The 17,962-nt window shown below is 38.6% G+C and overlaps 1 protein-coding gene across 1 annotated transcript in view; it reads left to right on the forward strand.

The window, feature by feature from the left end:
- Nucleotides 1–17,962, forward strand: part of LOC117325846 — a 43,031-nt gene that overhangs the window by 1,346 nt on the left and 23,723 nt on the right. The window contains 4 exon segments of the mRNA XM_033882341.1: nucleotides 5,385–5,999; nucleotides 14,180–14,342; nucleotides 16,878–17,041; nucleotides 17,505–17,659. Coding sequence (XP_033738232.1) covers nucleotides 5,456–5,999; nucleotides 14,180–14,342; nucleotides 16,878–17,041; nucleotides 17,505–17,659 — 1,026 coding nt within the window. The 5' untranslated portion in view covers nucleotides 5,385–5,455.

The following is a 17,962-nucleotide window of genomic DNA, read 5'->3' on the forward strand; positions in this document are numbered from 1 at the left end:
TTATATTATTTATGGGAATTAACATCCAGGTGAGTGATACAGACCCTCTGGGCCTCTTGTTATTTGTAGAACTGTAGCATTGAAGCATAAATGCCAGACCAAATAACCAATAATTTGTACATGTTATGCATGCAAGTAGTCATTTGACTCATTTCCATGTATGCAAATTGTGCAATAAACATGTAAATAAAAAATCATATAGCCATTTAATTATTATTACACCATAAAATGGTTATGTAAAACAAGGTTAATGGTTTTTTAGCTTCCATAAAGTTGAGGATGTTTTAATGATAAAGTTATCATAAAACCTGTTTCTTTCTTTATGTTACAGTTATTAAAACATTTCCTCTGTCACAAATGATCCACTGTCAGTTTACCCTCTCCATGCAATTATATCGAAAATGTACCACCGAATCAGTTCACATCCATAGATTATTGATAGACGATATAACACCAAATCAGTTCACATCCATAGATTATTGATAGACGATATACCACCAAATCAGTTCACATCCATAGATTATTGATAGACGACATACCACCAAATCAGATCACATCTATAGATTATTGATAGACGATATACCACCAAATCAGTTCACATCCATAGATTATTGACAGACGATATACCACCAAATCAGTTCACATCTACAGATTTTTGATAGACGATTTACCACCAAATCAGTTCACATCCATAGATTATTGATAGAAGATATACCACCAAATCAGTTCACATCCATAGATTATTGATAGAAGATCTAGATATACCACCAAATCGGGTCACTTCCATAGATTATTGATAGAAGATCTAGATATACCACCAAATCAGTTCACATCCATAGATTATTGACAGACGATATACCACCAAATCAGTTCACATCCATAGATTATTGATAGACGATTTACCACCAAATTAGTTCACATCCATCGATTATTAATAGAAGATATACCACCAAATCAGTTCACATCCATAGATTATTGATAGAAGATCTAGATATACCACCAAATCAGTTCACATCCATAGATTATTGATAGACGATTTACCACCAAATCAGTTCACATCCATAGATTATTGACAGACGTTATACCACCAAATCGGGTCACATCCATAGATTATTAATAGAAGATATACCACCAAATCAGTTCACATCCATAGATTATTGACAGACGATATACCACCAAATCAGTTCACATCCATAGATTATTGACAGACGATATACCACCAAATCAGTTCACATCCATAGATTATTGATAGAAGATATACCACCAAATCAGTTCACATCTGGATTATTGACAGACGATATACCACCAAATCAGTTCACATCCATAGATTATTGACAGACGATATACCACCAAATCAGTTCACATCCATAGATTATTGACAGAAGATATACCACCAAATCAGTTCACATCTACAGATTATTAATAGAAGAGCTTGTGTAGTTGTATTATTTAATTTCCTTTAATGTGCTGTCACAACATCCATCTTTATCCATCATGTTTAAATGTTTTCTTTAAGCCTCCATTCAGTCTTCTTATGCCTTTTAATGTTCTATTGTGTACCGATTTATCTTCTATTGTGACCATGCTGTCTGTTAATGTTTTCTGAAATATTTCTTATGGCTATGTGACCTTCTCTTTAAGCCTAAGACCAGCAAACTCTTCTATTGACTACAACAAATTGTTTCTTAGACAATGCAGGTACGGTTATAATAAAAACTGATTATAGCTCATCTCTTTAAGAGAGGGGGGGCTATGTTGTCATCCCAGTGTCAGCGTTGGTTTCTAAATGTAAAGTTTTTAGTGCAAGTGTTGAAAGACGTCAGCAAACTCCTTTATAATTGTACTAGAGTTCTAATAGTTGGTTTCGGCTAGGGTTGCTGTGGAGATTAACTTTTACTATCCAGAGTCAGAATATATAATGTTTTAGAATTAAATTTTTTTTTTTTTTTTTTTTTTAATATTTTGGACTTACCCTGGTAAAATCTAATGTTAAGTTTTTGGTGAGAGTGTTGAAATGCATCAACAAACTATTTTATAATTGTACTGGCATTCTAATATTCGGTTTTGGGGTTGCTATGGGGGTTAACTATCACTATCTGTTGTCGGAGAGTATATGTTTTGAGAAAAAAGTGTTGTTTTTTTAAAAACATTTTGGACTTAGACTTTTGATGGCAAATATAATGTTAAATTGTTGGTGAGAGTGTTGAAAGGCTTTGAAAATCCTTTATAAGTGTACTACGGTTCTAATATTTAGTTTGAGGGTTGCTGTGGGGGTTAACTATTATACTCTTGTTTTCCTGGTGCTCATGGTTCAACAGTGTTTGATCAGTTGTTACATGCATTCTGATACATTTTACATTATGTCCGTACTCTATAACGGTTTGTTTCTTTCGACTTTCCAGTGAAAGACCTTCCCCAATGGTACAGTTCTCTATTCCAACCAGCCATGCACATTTGGATAAACTCATGATTCAGTTGTGTGTGGTGTCATCTTTATTTCTAGTTTGGCTTTGTATATTAGTCATAGTATCTCCTTATGCATTCTGTATATATATATATTTCACTAAGACTCTTGCTGTATGTAATTTGCTTGTAGATAGGTAGCATTATTTTGTTTATAGTTGATTAAAATGGGGTTGATTTGGTAGATATACCTGGTACATATTTTAAACACAATATACCAATCCCAAAAGATACAGATATTACACACGGTACATACCTGCTTATTTCAGGTATCAGTGGGCCAATCTGCCACATGTACAGTTGAATACACAGAACACCATAACACCTGTTCAAAACCTATCAAATGAATTAATTTCCCCCATTGAATATTGTATGTGTAATAGAAAAAAAAAAAACCCATTTACATACAAATTGTTTATACAATGTGATTTACATACAAATTGTTTATACAATGTGATTTTTTAGCGAGCTCGATGTTACACTAACAAACAGTAAACATACTTTATTTCATGCAGGAAGCTTGATCAAAATTATGATTCCGCAAATTACACTTTCTTTATATTATTTCTATAGTTGATAATGTGGGTGTGTCAGTCATCATTGTGCTAATCTGTTCAAATGTGGGTGTGTCATTCATCATTGTGCTAATCTGTTCAAATGGTAATTATGTAATGCCCTGAAATTTGAATGCGTCAAAATTAATATGTTGACATGCAATACACATATCTCACTCGCCCATCACACATGGTTATTGAGCATGGTGACGTGTAAACTTCATATCTCAATACATTGATAGATGTTCTGTATAGGTACGCTGAGTAGCTAATAAAAAAACCTGATTGAATTGTGCCTCTGAATTGTTATGACATATCCAGTATATCAAAAATTCCCCTGAGATAAAGACCTATACAGTGTTGATATTTATTCAATTTTTTGAAATCAAAAGCAAAAATCATTAATGAATTCCTTTAGAATTTAGAAATTATAAAATGTTGAGAAAAATATAAGCGTCAAATGGAATAAGAAAACCAATTATAGTCAATATAAACAGAAATTCATTATGGTGAGCAATGTATTAATAGCTGAAGCCTTCAGCCTTTTCCTGCATGGAAAATAAACATCAATAATTCAACAATCAATCATGCAGTAACTTTCAAATTAATGAACGATATATCTCATTTGGTGAATTTGTAATATCAATATTTGATAAATAAATTTACTTAATTGATTCATTAATTAAACAATTCAGCAATTACTATTTGTGGGTACACAAATACATACAGTTATGCATGTTTGTGTTTGAGATACTTCATGTGTGCATCAATCTTGTTGTGTGCATCAATTCTATATGTGCTTACCTTTGGTAGAATTTATTCACATATATTTTCCTTTTACCATAGATACTGATAGCCAACATTATGATTAAAAATGATCTGTTTCTGGATTATCTTTGAAAACGAAACAATATTTGTGTGTCGATCATCGCATCATACAGTTTCAGAATTGGCTTTTATTTTTATCCTGTTAATGTTCAGAAAGGTAGAAACAGATCAATAGGTATTTGGACTTTTCATGACATCTATACTCATGAGGAACATTAGATGCAATAATCTTCTGATACTAGAGTTGAAATGAATATTGGAATATCAAAGTCTGCTATCATATTTGTTTCAGCTCTGGCCATGGCCAGTATCCATGCAGTGTATTATAATAGATATAACTGATGATCAATTTTGAATTTTCAACTAATTTCCCATCACAAGTGAATACAAAATTAGAACACATGCCAAAGTACTGCAAAAACAGTGAATTCATAATAATCTTGAAATAAAGATTACTTGAAACACTTAGATAGAGCTTGGGACGAGATAGCTCAGTCGGTTACAGGTTCAACCACTTAACCTCAGGTGAAGATTGGAGATGCAGGTTTGTGTTCCTTTGGAAGTTGAGAAACAGGCCAATCTGTGCTGTTGTGGTTGTGTCCATGGGCAAAACACTTTACCCTTATTATTCTAGATGGCATCAGCAGGTCTCCAGTATGACGTTCAGTGTCGAGGTAGTCACCAACTACTTCAAGGAGACCCTCACCTCAATATGACTCTGGCTATGTTCATGGGGCGATCAAACAAACAAATCTAAATATATAATTCATTAATTATAGAAATGTTATATAATATATAATTGTTCTGATGTCTGTCACCACATGATTTTACTATATGCTATTGGATGATATAATACATTAAGTTGCGACACTGCCTTATCATACAGATGTTGTTTGACTATAATTACGTGTAGCAACAATAAAGCTGCAGCCTTGTCAATTGTTCCTATAATGGTAGTTCTCTCTAATCAATTTGCACTTTATTATTGACACATCCAATATTTATCCATAAATAAGCCTTGGGCTCCCAATTTTATATTTGCAGAATCATCAATTCTAAAATAGTATCAGAATTACTGGTGTAAGCTAAAAATGGTTAATAAGTAAGTCCTCCCCAAACACTAATGCTAAACTTTGATAAATACAGTATACCTTGAATATTTTCCAGCAGGTTATATTAATGTTCCCTACCCAATATACTACCATATAAATGTTTGTCAACCCTTTGATGTAAAAAGGTACAAAATGTTGAAGTGTCGGATGTCTCACATGTCCCAATTATTGTGCTGTCCATAAGCATCGCTACTATATATATATATATTATATACAGTGTACATTTGTATATGTATACCATTAAGTCAGAATGATGTTGATACAGCCAAGCAACCTGATCCCTGGAGACACCAAGATTTCCATTGATCTATTTACCTTCTATATTTATACAGAATACTGAGAAGCAATATATTCTCTGACATTTGTTGGCAAATGATGTAAATCAATATGAAAATCATTTTTTTTCTATTTTCATCTTTTCCTACAGGGATTGACTCTGAGATTTACAACACAGCTGTAGACAGCAAAAGAAGGAAAAACAATATGTGAATTTTATTTATGGCAGAAACAATGAATATGGCCCATCAGGGCATGAAATATTTAAATTTTTACGAACAATTTCGTGAAAAAAGGACAATGAAATTTCACAATGTCCATGGGACTGGCATTTCACTCCTGGAAAACAAGACTTTGGCCACTCGTTCAGATGCCTCATTCTGCAATGGCATTGTGTTCAGTGACCTGCCAGTCAAGGTCAACCAGAAAGTGTGTCTGGAGCTGACCACTGTCCAGACATGGAGTGGGGCCCTGAGGGTTGGACTGACCTGTCAGGATCCAAGTAAGACCAGTGTATCTGACTTACCACGATATGCCTTGCCTTACCTGGCAAAAAGGGAGGGATACTGGATCCAGCCAATAAGTGAATGTTTTGTAGATACAGGATCACATTTGACCTTGTACCTCAGTTCTCAAGGTCAGCTACAGCTGTTTGTGGATGGATTACATAAGGGTGCCTGTCTCCAAGGCATTCCTACCGACCGTTCAGTGTGGTTATGCCTGGATATCTATGGAAACACAAAAAGTGCCAAATTGGTGAAACCAGGTAAGTAGTCATGAAGCACCTACTATAGCGCTGACATAAATTATTTAGCAATTCTTGGTTTTGGCTGTGATATAAGTGTGTGTGGAAATTGTGGGGAAAATGAGCTGAAAGTAAATCCAGAGAAAACATACATTGTCTTACAGGTACCCGACTGTTTGTGCAAGTTTTCATGCAACAGAGGAAAGGAACCCCAGCTGTTTTAGTGAAGGGCAAGTGCACTAACCACTATGCCACCAGTGTTAGGTTATATATCTTATACTGATTGTATGATCAATGAAGTAATAGCAACAGTACAGACAGGTAATTATTAGATTACAAAGGCAATATGCCCCTTTATCAAGACACAAATATATTTTACAAAAATGTACATCATAGTTACAGAACATGACACATATTGTATCCAGGAACGATAAGATAAGTAATTTGATAAAAAATAAAACAAATAACATTGATTTGCCATAACAACATTAGATTCCTGTACTGTTAAACTTTTCTGTATCTGAATTATCATTGTTTTATGTATATAAGAATGCACATCTGTTGTACAAGAGCGCGCGGACACAACAAAATTTTTGACGATGAAGTGGTAATATAGTTCTCTGAGAAATTGTACATGTTATATAAGTTTTACCTGTCTGTCAGAACTGGTTATATTATAAATGGCAGCTGTGATACCTGTAACCAAGGACCTGATAATATCACATGATCATGTACCTGATTTCTGGCCTTCATTACTTGCAATTAGTAACAATTTAACATTATTTTATGTTATTTACATTATATTATGCATATTTATGATATCATATGTGTAGAAACTTTCTCTGTACTCGATTAGGATTTAGCATATGTTACACATGTGTACACATGCATCTGATCATATCTGCAGAGAAATTTGCTAAAAATGAAAATTAATGATAGAATTAATAATTGCAGCAAATTTGTGGGTAAATTTTGATTTTATGAAATATTCATTCTTGACTTTAAATTTACAATTTACCCTAAAATTGCTATAACTATGGAATTTTGGTTTATGAATACGTATACGTACTGTGCATCGGTTTTTGACTTTAAGGTGAAAACCTGAATTCAATACATGCATGGTGCAAGGGCAAATTAGGGGCCCATGACCACTTATAACACATTAGCAAATGACATTTTTAGTTTAATATAGTGTTTACCAAAAAATGCACAGTAGAATTTTGTTGAATACCCTAAAGTTTAACTCTAACAATACCAGCCTCCGCCCCCACTTCCCCATAACAGTTGTCACATCCTTCACACATGCAGTGGGTTATAATAGTACTGTTCCTGTTCCAATACCCACATGTAAAGCTGGTAGCCAGTAGTACTGCAAGCTGACTCTTTACATTAAAACAAACATAATTATGTATCATAATTTAGCTGCTTAAAGGTTATTTTGAATTTCTCTATGTAAATAAAACCCTTTTAAATTTAGACCTGTCGTACTGATACAGGATAGCAGATCTGTGGGGATATCGATTGATTTACTGGAGGAGCCGAGGATTGCTGATTGATTTGACAACTTTCTATTCTACGTGTATGTGTATACACGTTTACCTGTCTCAGGTAGCGTATATATCTGGCTTTATCCTACCTGAGAGCCGTATGCGCTGTATATCTACCTGTTTAAGAGGAAGGTATATCTGATTATGTCAGGGTCCAGTAAATGTTTAATGCTGCCTCATTTGAAGGCTTCAATTGTGTGGATACTTCTGTAACGGAGCTTGATTGCTTAGTGTATTTTTCTGACCACAAAGGGTTATGACTGGCCTTATGAAGGCTGCAGGTACGTAGCTCAGGACAGTATCTGATGAAGGTCCAAACAGACAGCATAGCCATGCTGCTTAACTGGTAATTCGTTATTGGTTTGACACCTACATGAACCTTGTGCAGCATTTACAAAGGTCTTGCAGTACTATCAAAACCAGTTTTTTTGATGATATATACATTGTGATGTGAAATGCACCAATCCGCTCTGACGTTGTGACAACAGAAAGTATTATATATCCAAGATATACAATTAATAACGCGGTGAGTGTTACATTGGAGTAACTATTTACACAGGAATTAAACTGACACATTAGTTCTGTGATGAAGTCACCCAGCATGTGTAACACCATGTAAATGGAGCCTCTAGTATATGTACAATGGTAATGATTGACTGTTGGTAACTGGAGGAAAGGCCATGTTGTTGGACACTGGACATGGGATCAATCAGATATATTTAGTCCCGGCAAAATGACTTGGGACGGTAAGCACATCTCTTTCATTTTAATTGAAATTACGTATTAGTGATGATTATATAATGTTTTGTCCTAATGTAACATTCAGTTATACTCATATTGTGAGGCATTCTGATAAGTATGTGTGGGAGCTCATTTGGTGAGAGCATGTGTGAGCCCAGCAGGTGAGTGAGTTTATGTGAGCCCAGCTGATGAGTGTGTGAGTCCAGCTGGTGATGGTGTGTGAGTCCAGCTGGTTAGTGTGTGTGTTAGTTCAGCTGATGAATGTGTGTGAGTCCAGCTGGTGAGAGTATGCATGTGTGAGGCCAAGCTGGTGAGTTAGTGTGTGAGCCCAGCTTGTGAATGTATTTTGATTCCAGCTTAAGAGTGTGGGAACCCAGTTAGTGAGAGCATGTGTGGTAAGAGTGTGAGTTAGCTGGTGAGTGTGTGAGTCCAGCTTAAGAGTGTGGGAACCCAGTTAGTGAGAGCATGTGTGAGTCCAACTGGTGACTGCATGAGTGTGTGCACCTTGCTGGCGAGTGAGTGTACATTAGGAGGCAGCCTAGTGAGTGATAGTTCAGGGTTGAGCTCAGCTGGTGTGTGTGTTTGTCCAGCTGGTAAGTGTGCAAGCCAAGCAAACGTTTGAGTCTATGAGTATGAGCCATGCTGGTGAGTGTGCGAATCTAGCTGGTGAGTATGAGCCATGCTGGTAAGAGTGTGAGTCTAGCTGGTGAGTATGAGTCTAGCTGGTGAGAGTGTGAGCCATTCTGGTGAGAGTGTGAGTCTAGCTGGTGTGTGTGTGAGTCTAGCTGATGAGAGTGTGAGTCTAGCTGGTGAGAGTGTGAGCCATTCTGGTGAGAGTGATTCTAGCTGTGAGAGTGTGAGTCCAGCTGGTGAGTGTGTGAGTCCAGCTGGTAAGAGTGTGAGTCCAGCTGGTGAGAGTGTGAGTCTAGCTGGTAAGAGTGTGAGCCTAGCTGTTGAGAGTGTGAGTCTAGCTGGTAAGAGTGTGAGTCTAGCTGGTAAGAGTGTGAGTCCAGCTGGTAAGAGTGTGAGTCTAGCTGGTGAGTATGTGAGTCTAGCTGGTAAGAGTGTGAGCCTAGCTGATGAGAGTGTGAGTCTAGCTAGTGAGTGTGAGAGCATGTGTGGTAAGAGTGTGAGTTAGCTGGTGAGTGTGTGAGTCCAGCTTAAGAGTGTGGGAACCCAGTTAGTGAGAGCATGTGTGAACCAAACTGGTGACTGTATGAGTGTGTGCACCTTGCTGGCGAGTGAGTGTACATTAGGAGGCAGCCTAGTGAGTGATAGTTCAGGGTTAAGCTCATCTGATGTGTGTGTTTGTCCAGCTGGTAAGTGTGCAAAACAAGCAAACGTTTGAGTCTATGAGTATGAGCCATGCTGGTGAGTGTGCGAATCTAGCTGGTGAGTATGAGCCATGCTGGTAAGAGTGTGAGTCTAGCTGGTGAGTATGAGTCTAGCTGGTGAGAGTGTGAGCCATTCTGGTGAGAGTGTGAGTCTAGCTGGTGTGTGTGTGAGTCTAGCTGATGAGAGTGTGAGTCTAGCTGGTGAGAGTGTGAGCCATTCTGGTGAGAGTGATTCTAGCTGTGAGAGTGTGAGTCCAGCTGGTAAGAGTGTGAGTCTAGCTGGTGATAGTGGTAGCCATTCTGGTGAGAGTGTGATTCTAGCTGTGAGAGTGTGAGCCATTCTGGTGAGAGTGTGATTCTAGCTGTGAGAGTGTGAGTCCAGCTGGTAAGAGTGAGTCTAACTGGTAAGAGTGTGAGTCTAGCTGGTGAGAGTGTGAGTCTAGCTGGTGAAAGTGTGAGTCTAGCTGATGAGAGTGTGAGCCTAGCTGATGAGAGTGTGAGTCTAGTTGGTGAGAGTGTGAGTCTAGCTGGTGAGTGTGTGAGTCTAGCCAGTGAGAGTGTGAATCTAGCCGGTGAGTATGAGCCATGCTGGTAATTATATAAGAGTGTGAGTCCAGCTGGTGAGAGTGTGATTCCAGCTGGTAAGAGTGTGAGTCTAGCTGGTGAGAGTGTGAGTCTAGCTGGTAAGAATGTGAGTCTAGCTGGTGAGAGTGTGAGTCTAGCTGGTAAGAATGTGAGTCTAGCTGGTGAGAGTGTGAGTCTAGCTGGTGAGAGTGTGAGTCTAGCTGGTGAGAGTGTGAGTCTAGCTGGTGAGTGTGTGAGTCTAGCCAGTGAGAGTGTGAATCTAGCCGGTGAGTATGAGCCATGCTGGTAATTATATAAGAGTGTGAGTCTAGCTGGTGAGTATGAGTCTAGCTGGTGAGTATGTGATTCTAGCTGGTGAGAGTGTGATTCCAGCTGGTAAGAGTGTGAGTCTAGCTGGTGAGAGTGTGAGTCTAGCTGGTGTGTATGTGAGTCTAGCTGGTGAGAGTGTGAGTCTAGCTGGTGAGTATGTGAGTCTAGCTGGTAAGAGTGTGAGTCTAGCTGGTGAGTATGTGATTCTAGCTGGTGAGAGTGTGATTCCAGCTGGTGAGAGTGTGATTCCAGCTGGTAGGAGTGTGAGTCTAGCTGGTGAGAGTGTGAGTCTAGCTGGTGTGTATGTGAGTCTAGCTGGTGAGAGTGTGAGTCTAGCTGGTGAAAGTGTGAGTCTAGCTGGTGAGAGTGTGAGTCCAGGTGGTAAGAGTGTGAGTCTAGCTGGTGAGTATGTGATTCTAGCTGGTGAGAGTGTGATTCCAGCTGGTAAGAGTGTGAATCTAGCTGGTGAAAGTGTGAGTCTAGCTGGTGAGAGTGTGAGTCCAGCTGGTGAGAGTGTGAGTCCAGGTGGTAAGAGTGTGAGTCTAGCTGGTGAGAGTGTGAGTCCAGGTGGTAAGAGTGTGAGTTAGCTGGTAAGAGTGTGAGTTAGCTGGTAAGAGTGTGAGTCTAGCTGGTGAGTGTGTGTGTCTAGCTGTTGAGTGTGTGAGCCTAGCTGTTGAGAGTGTGAGTCTAGCTGGTAAGAGTGTGAGCCTAGCTGTTGAGAGTGTGAGTCTAGCTGGTGAGTGTGTGAGCCCAGGTGGTAAGAGTGTGAGTTAGCTGTTGAGAGTGTGAGTCTAGCTAGTGAGTATGTGAGTCTAGCTGGTGAGTGTGTGAGCCTAGCTGTTGAGAGTGTGAGTCTAGCTGGTGAGAGTGTGAGTCTAGCTGGTGAGAGTGTGAGTCTAGCTGGTAAGAGTGTGAGCCTAGCTGTTGAGAGTGTGAGTCTAGCTGGTGAGTGTGTGAGTCCAGCTGGTGAGAGTGTGAGTCTAGCTGTTGAGAGTGTGAGTCTAGCTGGTGAGTGTGTGAGTCCAGGTGGTAAGAGTGTGAGTTAGCTGGTGAGTGTGTGAGCCCAGGTGGCTAGCCAGTAAAACCCTTACCATTGTATGTTGTTATGCCTATTCACCTTCAAAACATGTCTTAATACTTGTAACTAGGCATTTACATGATACATTGGTATTTAGGTGTGCTCCTTACTTACCTTTTCTACCTATGTGGGAATACTGTGGTGTTTGTGTATCAAATAAATGTTGTTATCATTCTAAAGTTGTCTGATCCAGTCATCAAACAGAAATTACTCAGATATTACAGTGTCAATGTGAAATCCTTACCTGGGGCTTGAATATAGTTATTAGATCGCTGCTACCCTAATTTGACCTTATATCAGGTAGGAAAGAGATACATGTACAGGTAGTAGCTATGGTAACCAACACACTTAGCATAATTACACATCAATAAAAAACAAATATCTGTGTTAGAGTCTTTGGACGGATTTTAATTACATGATCAATACATGGCCAGGTACATTGTATAGCCAATGTAATAATCCTAAGGACATTTGTTGTATAGCCAATGTAATAATACACAGTACTAAAAACATTTGTGACTATTTCATGAAAAATATTCTTTCTCTTTATCACATATTTTAGAAAACCAAAATTCACAAAAAGGTATTATCATAACTAGTGTATCAAATATTATGATCCATGAGGGGTAGAGTCAAAAGTGGTCTGATCGGCGGATTTTTTTTCTGCTAGTTTCAAATGAGTTTTTTTTTTTTTGTGAATGACACCTATATCCCTGATTTTGGGAAACTTGACATTTGTTTTGGGAAACATTATCCAAGCTAAACTTAAGAAGTATTGAGTAACTAAGCTTTGTTGTGCTTCACACCAGTAAATAAATGATTTGATCACTGTCATTCTTGTTTATTATGTTTTTGAAGTTCGAAAATCATGCTTTTAATGTACATTTTTACTCATCGTGAAATTAGGAATTTTGGATGAAAAATAATGGAAAAGAGATTTAGTTTTTTAGCTCACCGGTTACAAGTAACCGAGAGCTAATGCTGTCACCCCGGCATCCGCATTGGCGTCGGCGTCGGCCTCCCACCCCAAATCTTTAAAGTTTTGGGAGTAAGTTTTTTGAAAGCTTGTAAGTCCAAAAGTATACACCTCATGCCCTTCTAATTTGGTTTATACATTCATTAAAGGTCTAGGAGTGATGTTATGGCAAAATCATAGAGAAACGAATTGTGATTTTTACCATTTTACCATTTTGTGGACTTACTTTTTTTGACACAAAAACCCACTTTAAAGATTTTGGGGGTTAGTTTTGGAAAGCTTGTAATTAGGTCCACACCCTTCTTATTTGGTTTATACATCCATTACAGGTCTAGGAGCGATATTATGTGACATACAATTTCAAAATGACATGCTTATACATACATAAAAAAATGAATGCATAGTGTGATTGATTGATTGCACTTGTTCATTAGATGGAATTGAATTATGATCCTTAAGTTGAGGTAGAAACCCACTACAACCAGTTGTAACTGTTAATTGCTTATCATATGATAATAATATACAGTGCATTCTGCTTAATTGGGTAGCCTATTTGCGGGGCCTTTTTACCTGATTAACCGACTTATGCGATTAGCCGAAAATGCATGTCGCCATCTTAGATTCGGTCCGTAATGTTGTCTTAATGAGTTGGATCGAGTTTGGATGAAAATATTGATGTTTATTATATATTGTTATTAATGGGTGTTTTTGTTTGTGGTCTTATCAATGTCGAATGGTCCAATTACTAGTCCATATTATTGCATTGTATATGAACTGGGGAGTAGGCCAAAAGTGTTCAAATTGGCTGATATAGCTCAATGATATTACAGGATGGGGTGAATGTGGGTTTAAGTACAAATAATGTATTTACTGGTAAGCCGTAATGACAGGTAGGTGAGTGATATTTTGAATGTATACATGATAATTGAGGTGTGTGTTATGAATACAGTGTATTACGGAATCAACATGTTGCTGTGTATACAAGCTTCATTAATATTGTACACACAATTTAGTAATGCTGGATATTTATTCCTACCATGAAATTGAGTTGCGTCCTGTTGCATCGTTCCGCGTCCCATCCCGTCCCGATGCAATTTAACTAGTTAACCTCAGGAACTGCTGATGTGATCCTTACCAAACTGTGGTTCAGAGTGTAAAGTGGCAGTGGGGGTATTTATGTCTTACAGACATTTTCTAGTTTCGTTCAATTTTTGTTCATTCAATTTTTGTTCCTGGTGAAAATGATAAATATTTTCTATTTTTTCTGGATTTTTTTGCCTGTTATAAACTGCATAAATGCCTTATTTGTACTTAACTCATGATCACTGTACAGGTAATATAATGAAATGTATCGAATATTCTCAGATTAAATTCCTACCAACAAATATATACTCCTAGCATATTGAAAGCCAACTGGATCTGCATAGGTGACTTGATGTATACTAATGAAGCAAGTATGATGGTAAAGAGTGATGATTCTCCGAAATAAGGTGATAGAAATATTAATTCTGAAATGATCGGAACTTCTTTCAGTCAATAAGTCTTTCATCATCAATATTGTGCTGTCTTAAAAAAATATACTAATATATGCAGGGACCCATCATCTTCTTTAATTATGTGATCTTTTACAGATGACGCTCCAAAAGAGATCCTTGCGCGTGGTCCAGAAGCTGTACAGGCATATGAAGAGGCATGTACATCGGGGACTCGGCCCATGTGCCGAACACGCCTTATGTTGGTGGGACAGGATCGAGTGGGCAAAACCAGTCTCAAGAAGGCAATGATGGGGCAAAGGTAATTTGCAGTGAAATGTTACATTTGGGCATGAAATATACCTGATTAAGGTAACTAAATCTATATACATGTACAAAGTGTATTTTACATTGCTTTCAGTCAATCTATAAATATATTTCTGGTCTCTAAATCTAGTTGCTAGACACACTTTATATAACTGATAATTAACAAAAGAAGATGTTACATTTTGTACTATTGTCAGTTTTATTAGCTCACCTGGTCTGAAGGACCAAGGTGAGCTTATGCCATACCGTGGCGTCCGTCGTCCGTCCGTCGTCCGTCGTCCGTCCGTCCGTCAACAATTGACTTCTTCTTCATAACCACTGATCAGAATTTGACCAAATTTGGTCAGAAGCATCCCTATGGGTAGGGGACTCAAAATTGTACAAATGATGGGGCTGACCCCCCAGTGGCCTGAAGGGCGGGGCCAAAAGGGGTCAATTTGGCTATATTGATATAAACAACTTCTTCTCTGAAACCGAGCAAAGGATATTGCTCCTATTTGCCCGGAAGCATCACTATGAGGTGGGGACTCAAAATTGTACAAATGGTGGTGCTGACCCCCTAGGGGCCTGAGGGGCGGGGCATAAATGGGTCAATATAGCTATATTGATATTAACGACTTCTTCTCTGGAACCGAGCTATGGATATCACTCATATTTGCCTGGCAGCATCACTTTGGGGTGGGGATTCAAAATTGTACAAATGATGGGACTGACCCCCTAGGGGCTTGAGGGGCGGGGCCAAAATGGGTCAATATAGCTATATTGATAATACGGACTTCTTCTCTGAAACCGAGCAATGGATATCGCTCATATTTGCCTGGTAGCATTACTTTAGGGTTGGGATTCAAAATTGTACAAATGATGGGGCTGACCCCCAAGGGGCCTGAGGGGCGGGGCCAAATGTGGTCAATTGGGCTATATTGATATAAACAACTTCTTCTCTGGAACCAAGCAATGGCTATCGCTTATATTTGCCTGGTAGCATCACTATGGGGTGGGGATTCAAAATTGTACAAATGATGGGGCTGACCCCCCAGGGGCCTGAGGGGCGGGGCCGAATGTGGTCAATTTGGCTATATTGATATAAATGACTTCTTCTCTGAAACCGAGCAATGGCTGTCGCTCATATTTGCCTGGTAGCATCACTATGGGGTGGGGATTCAAAATTGTATAAATGATGGGGCTGACCCTCCAGGGGCCTGAGGGGTGGGGCCAAATGTGGTCAATCGGCCTATATTCATATAATTGACTTCTTCTCTGGAACCAAGCTATGGATATCTCTCATATTTGCCTGGTAGCATCACCTTGGGGTAAGAATTTGAAATTGTACAAATGACGGGGCCGACCCCCCCTGGGGGCTGAGGGGCGGGGCCAAAAGGGGTCAGTTTTGCAAAATTGAAATAAACGACTTCTGCTCTGAAACTAAGCAATGGATTTTGCTCATATTTCCCGGGTAGCATCCCTATGGGATGGGGATTCAGAATTGTACAAATGATGGGGCTAACCCCCCCCAGGGGCCTGAGGGGTGGGGCAAAAATTGGTCAATTTGTTTAAACAACATCTTCTCTGAAACTTAGCAATGGATATTACTCACATTTGTATGGTAGCATGGTTATGGGATGGGGATTCAAAATTGTAAAAATGTTGGGGTTGACCCGGGCCGCCAGGGGGCTGAGGGGTGGGGCCAAAAGGGGTCAATTTGGCTAAATTGATTTAAACAACTTATTCTCTGAAACTAAGCAATGGTTTGACTTGTAGCATCCTATTGGGGTAGGGATTCAAAATTGCATAAAGGAACGAGCTGACCCCCAAGGGGGCAGAGGTCAGGGTCAAAAGGGGTCAATTGGTCTAAACAAGTTCTTCTCTGAAACTAAGCAATGGATATCACTCACATTTGTGTGGTAGCATCCCTCTGAGGTCGCGGATTAATGCACTTTTTGAAATTTTCAGTATTAAAATAAAACCAATGTACATGTACCCATATAAAATGCTTATGATATACATGTATATTGACATATCAATACCAGCGACAAATATACTTCAGCATCATTCTTGTTTCATATCTCATGAAACCAGGTGAGCGATACAGGCCCTCTGGGCCTCTTGTCAATTTCAATATTTTCTATTTATATATATATACACACACAATATATATCATAAAATGTGTTTGCACTTCATGGAACTGTGAACAGCTCTATATTCGAAGTACTTGTATCATGGTGACTATTAATTATTCATCTGACATAGAAAAAGTGCTGATTTCTGATATATACCCTGGTAGCTTTCTTTCCGTGATACTCCTGTGTATTATTCATGTTATATAAAACACAATCATAATTATATATAATTCTGACCAGTGATGGACAAGTCACTGTTACCTCTAGACTTGTATTCTTGGTTGTATGAAACTTGTTTGAAAGATAAATTAGCTGTTGCTTAGTGATTAATATGTAATATGCCTTGTCAAATATTTTTGTTAGATAATTCTTAAAATGTCAAAGTGTAAAATTCTTCTTATTGCGTTGTACAGCTACAACGTGAACGAAGAGAGCACCGAGGCTGATGGGATTGATCTGTCTGCTTCCTGTTCCTTTAATACCAGCAATCATGCAGATTGGAAAATGGCTGTGCGTGGCGAGTTTGAGAAAGAGGTTGAAGGGCACATTGAAGAGAAGAAACAATTAGGCATTATGGGTAATTATTGACATGTACAAATATAGACAAAGCTACATTAAATTTGTGTTTTGACAAAACGTTTCAGTATGTGACAATCTAGGTAAAGTCTAGATTTCGGCCATTTTTTTAGCCCATTATCATTAAATGGTGGCATCCATGGTTTGTGGTCTAGCTGTGGTGTCTTAACAATTCCTGTTATCAAATTTCTTATATAGGTTCCTCTTGTCCCTTATATAGTTGTACATGTCAATTCAACATTGATCAGAGAAACAAAATGGCCAACAGATCGCCATTTTGGATTTTGTCATTTGAAAAATGTTATCCATATTACTACATGTACAAGGTTGTTTTTTAATTCCGTATGCATGTTTCACTTGTTGTGCCTGTTCAATTTTGAGACTGATTGAAAAACAAAATGGCTGTCAGATGGCCATCTTGGAAATTTTTGGCTGTTATATTTAAAATGCAATGTCGCCATCAGGGGGAGCTGAGGGGCTAGAGGAGGAGTACTATCAGGCCTTAGCTGAGAACATAGTGAAAGAGTTACAGCAGAAAGGCAAACAGAAGACAGAGGCTCCCAAAGGGAAGTCTGGGAGTCGTGATGGAGCCAGGATGTCACTCCCCAGTAGTAGGAAGGTAAGTAGTAGGATATTTGTCACCGCAGGCAACATAAGGTGTTCTACCGAAGAGGACTGCTACACCCATATCTGTTCCAGGGAGCTGTCAAGCCCTGTGAACATACCAGATGGATAGGACAAGTGCCTCAGAGGAGACCCCCCCCCCCCCCTCCCACCTCGTGTTTCCTGAACACAAGCTTTCGGCCATGAAAGAGATATTAAGCCTTTAACAAGGCCAAACCAAACTGTCACTGTCAGTGAATTCGAATATAAAAGATATAAGTTTATTACCTGGAAAGATAAAAGTGAAGATTTCTATTTA

This window comes from Pecten maximus, chromosome 4 (genome assembly GCF_902652985.1).
Source record: "Pecten maximus chromosome 4, xPecMax1.1, whole genome shotgun sequence".
In the NCBI taxonomy this organism is placed as follows: Eukaryota; Metazoa; Mollusca; class Bivalvia; order Pectinida; family Pectinidae; genus Pecten; species Pecten maximus.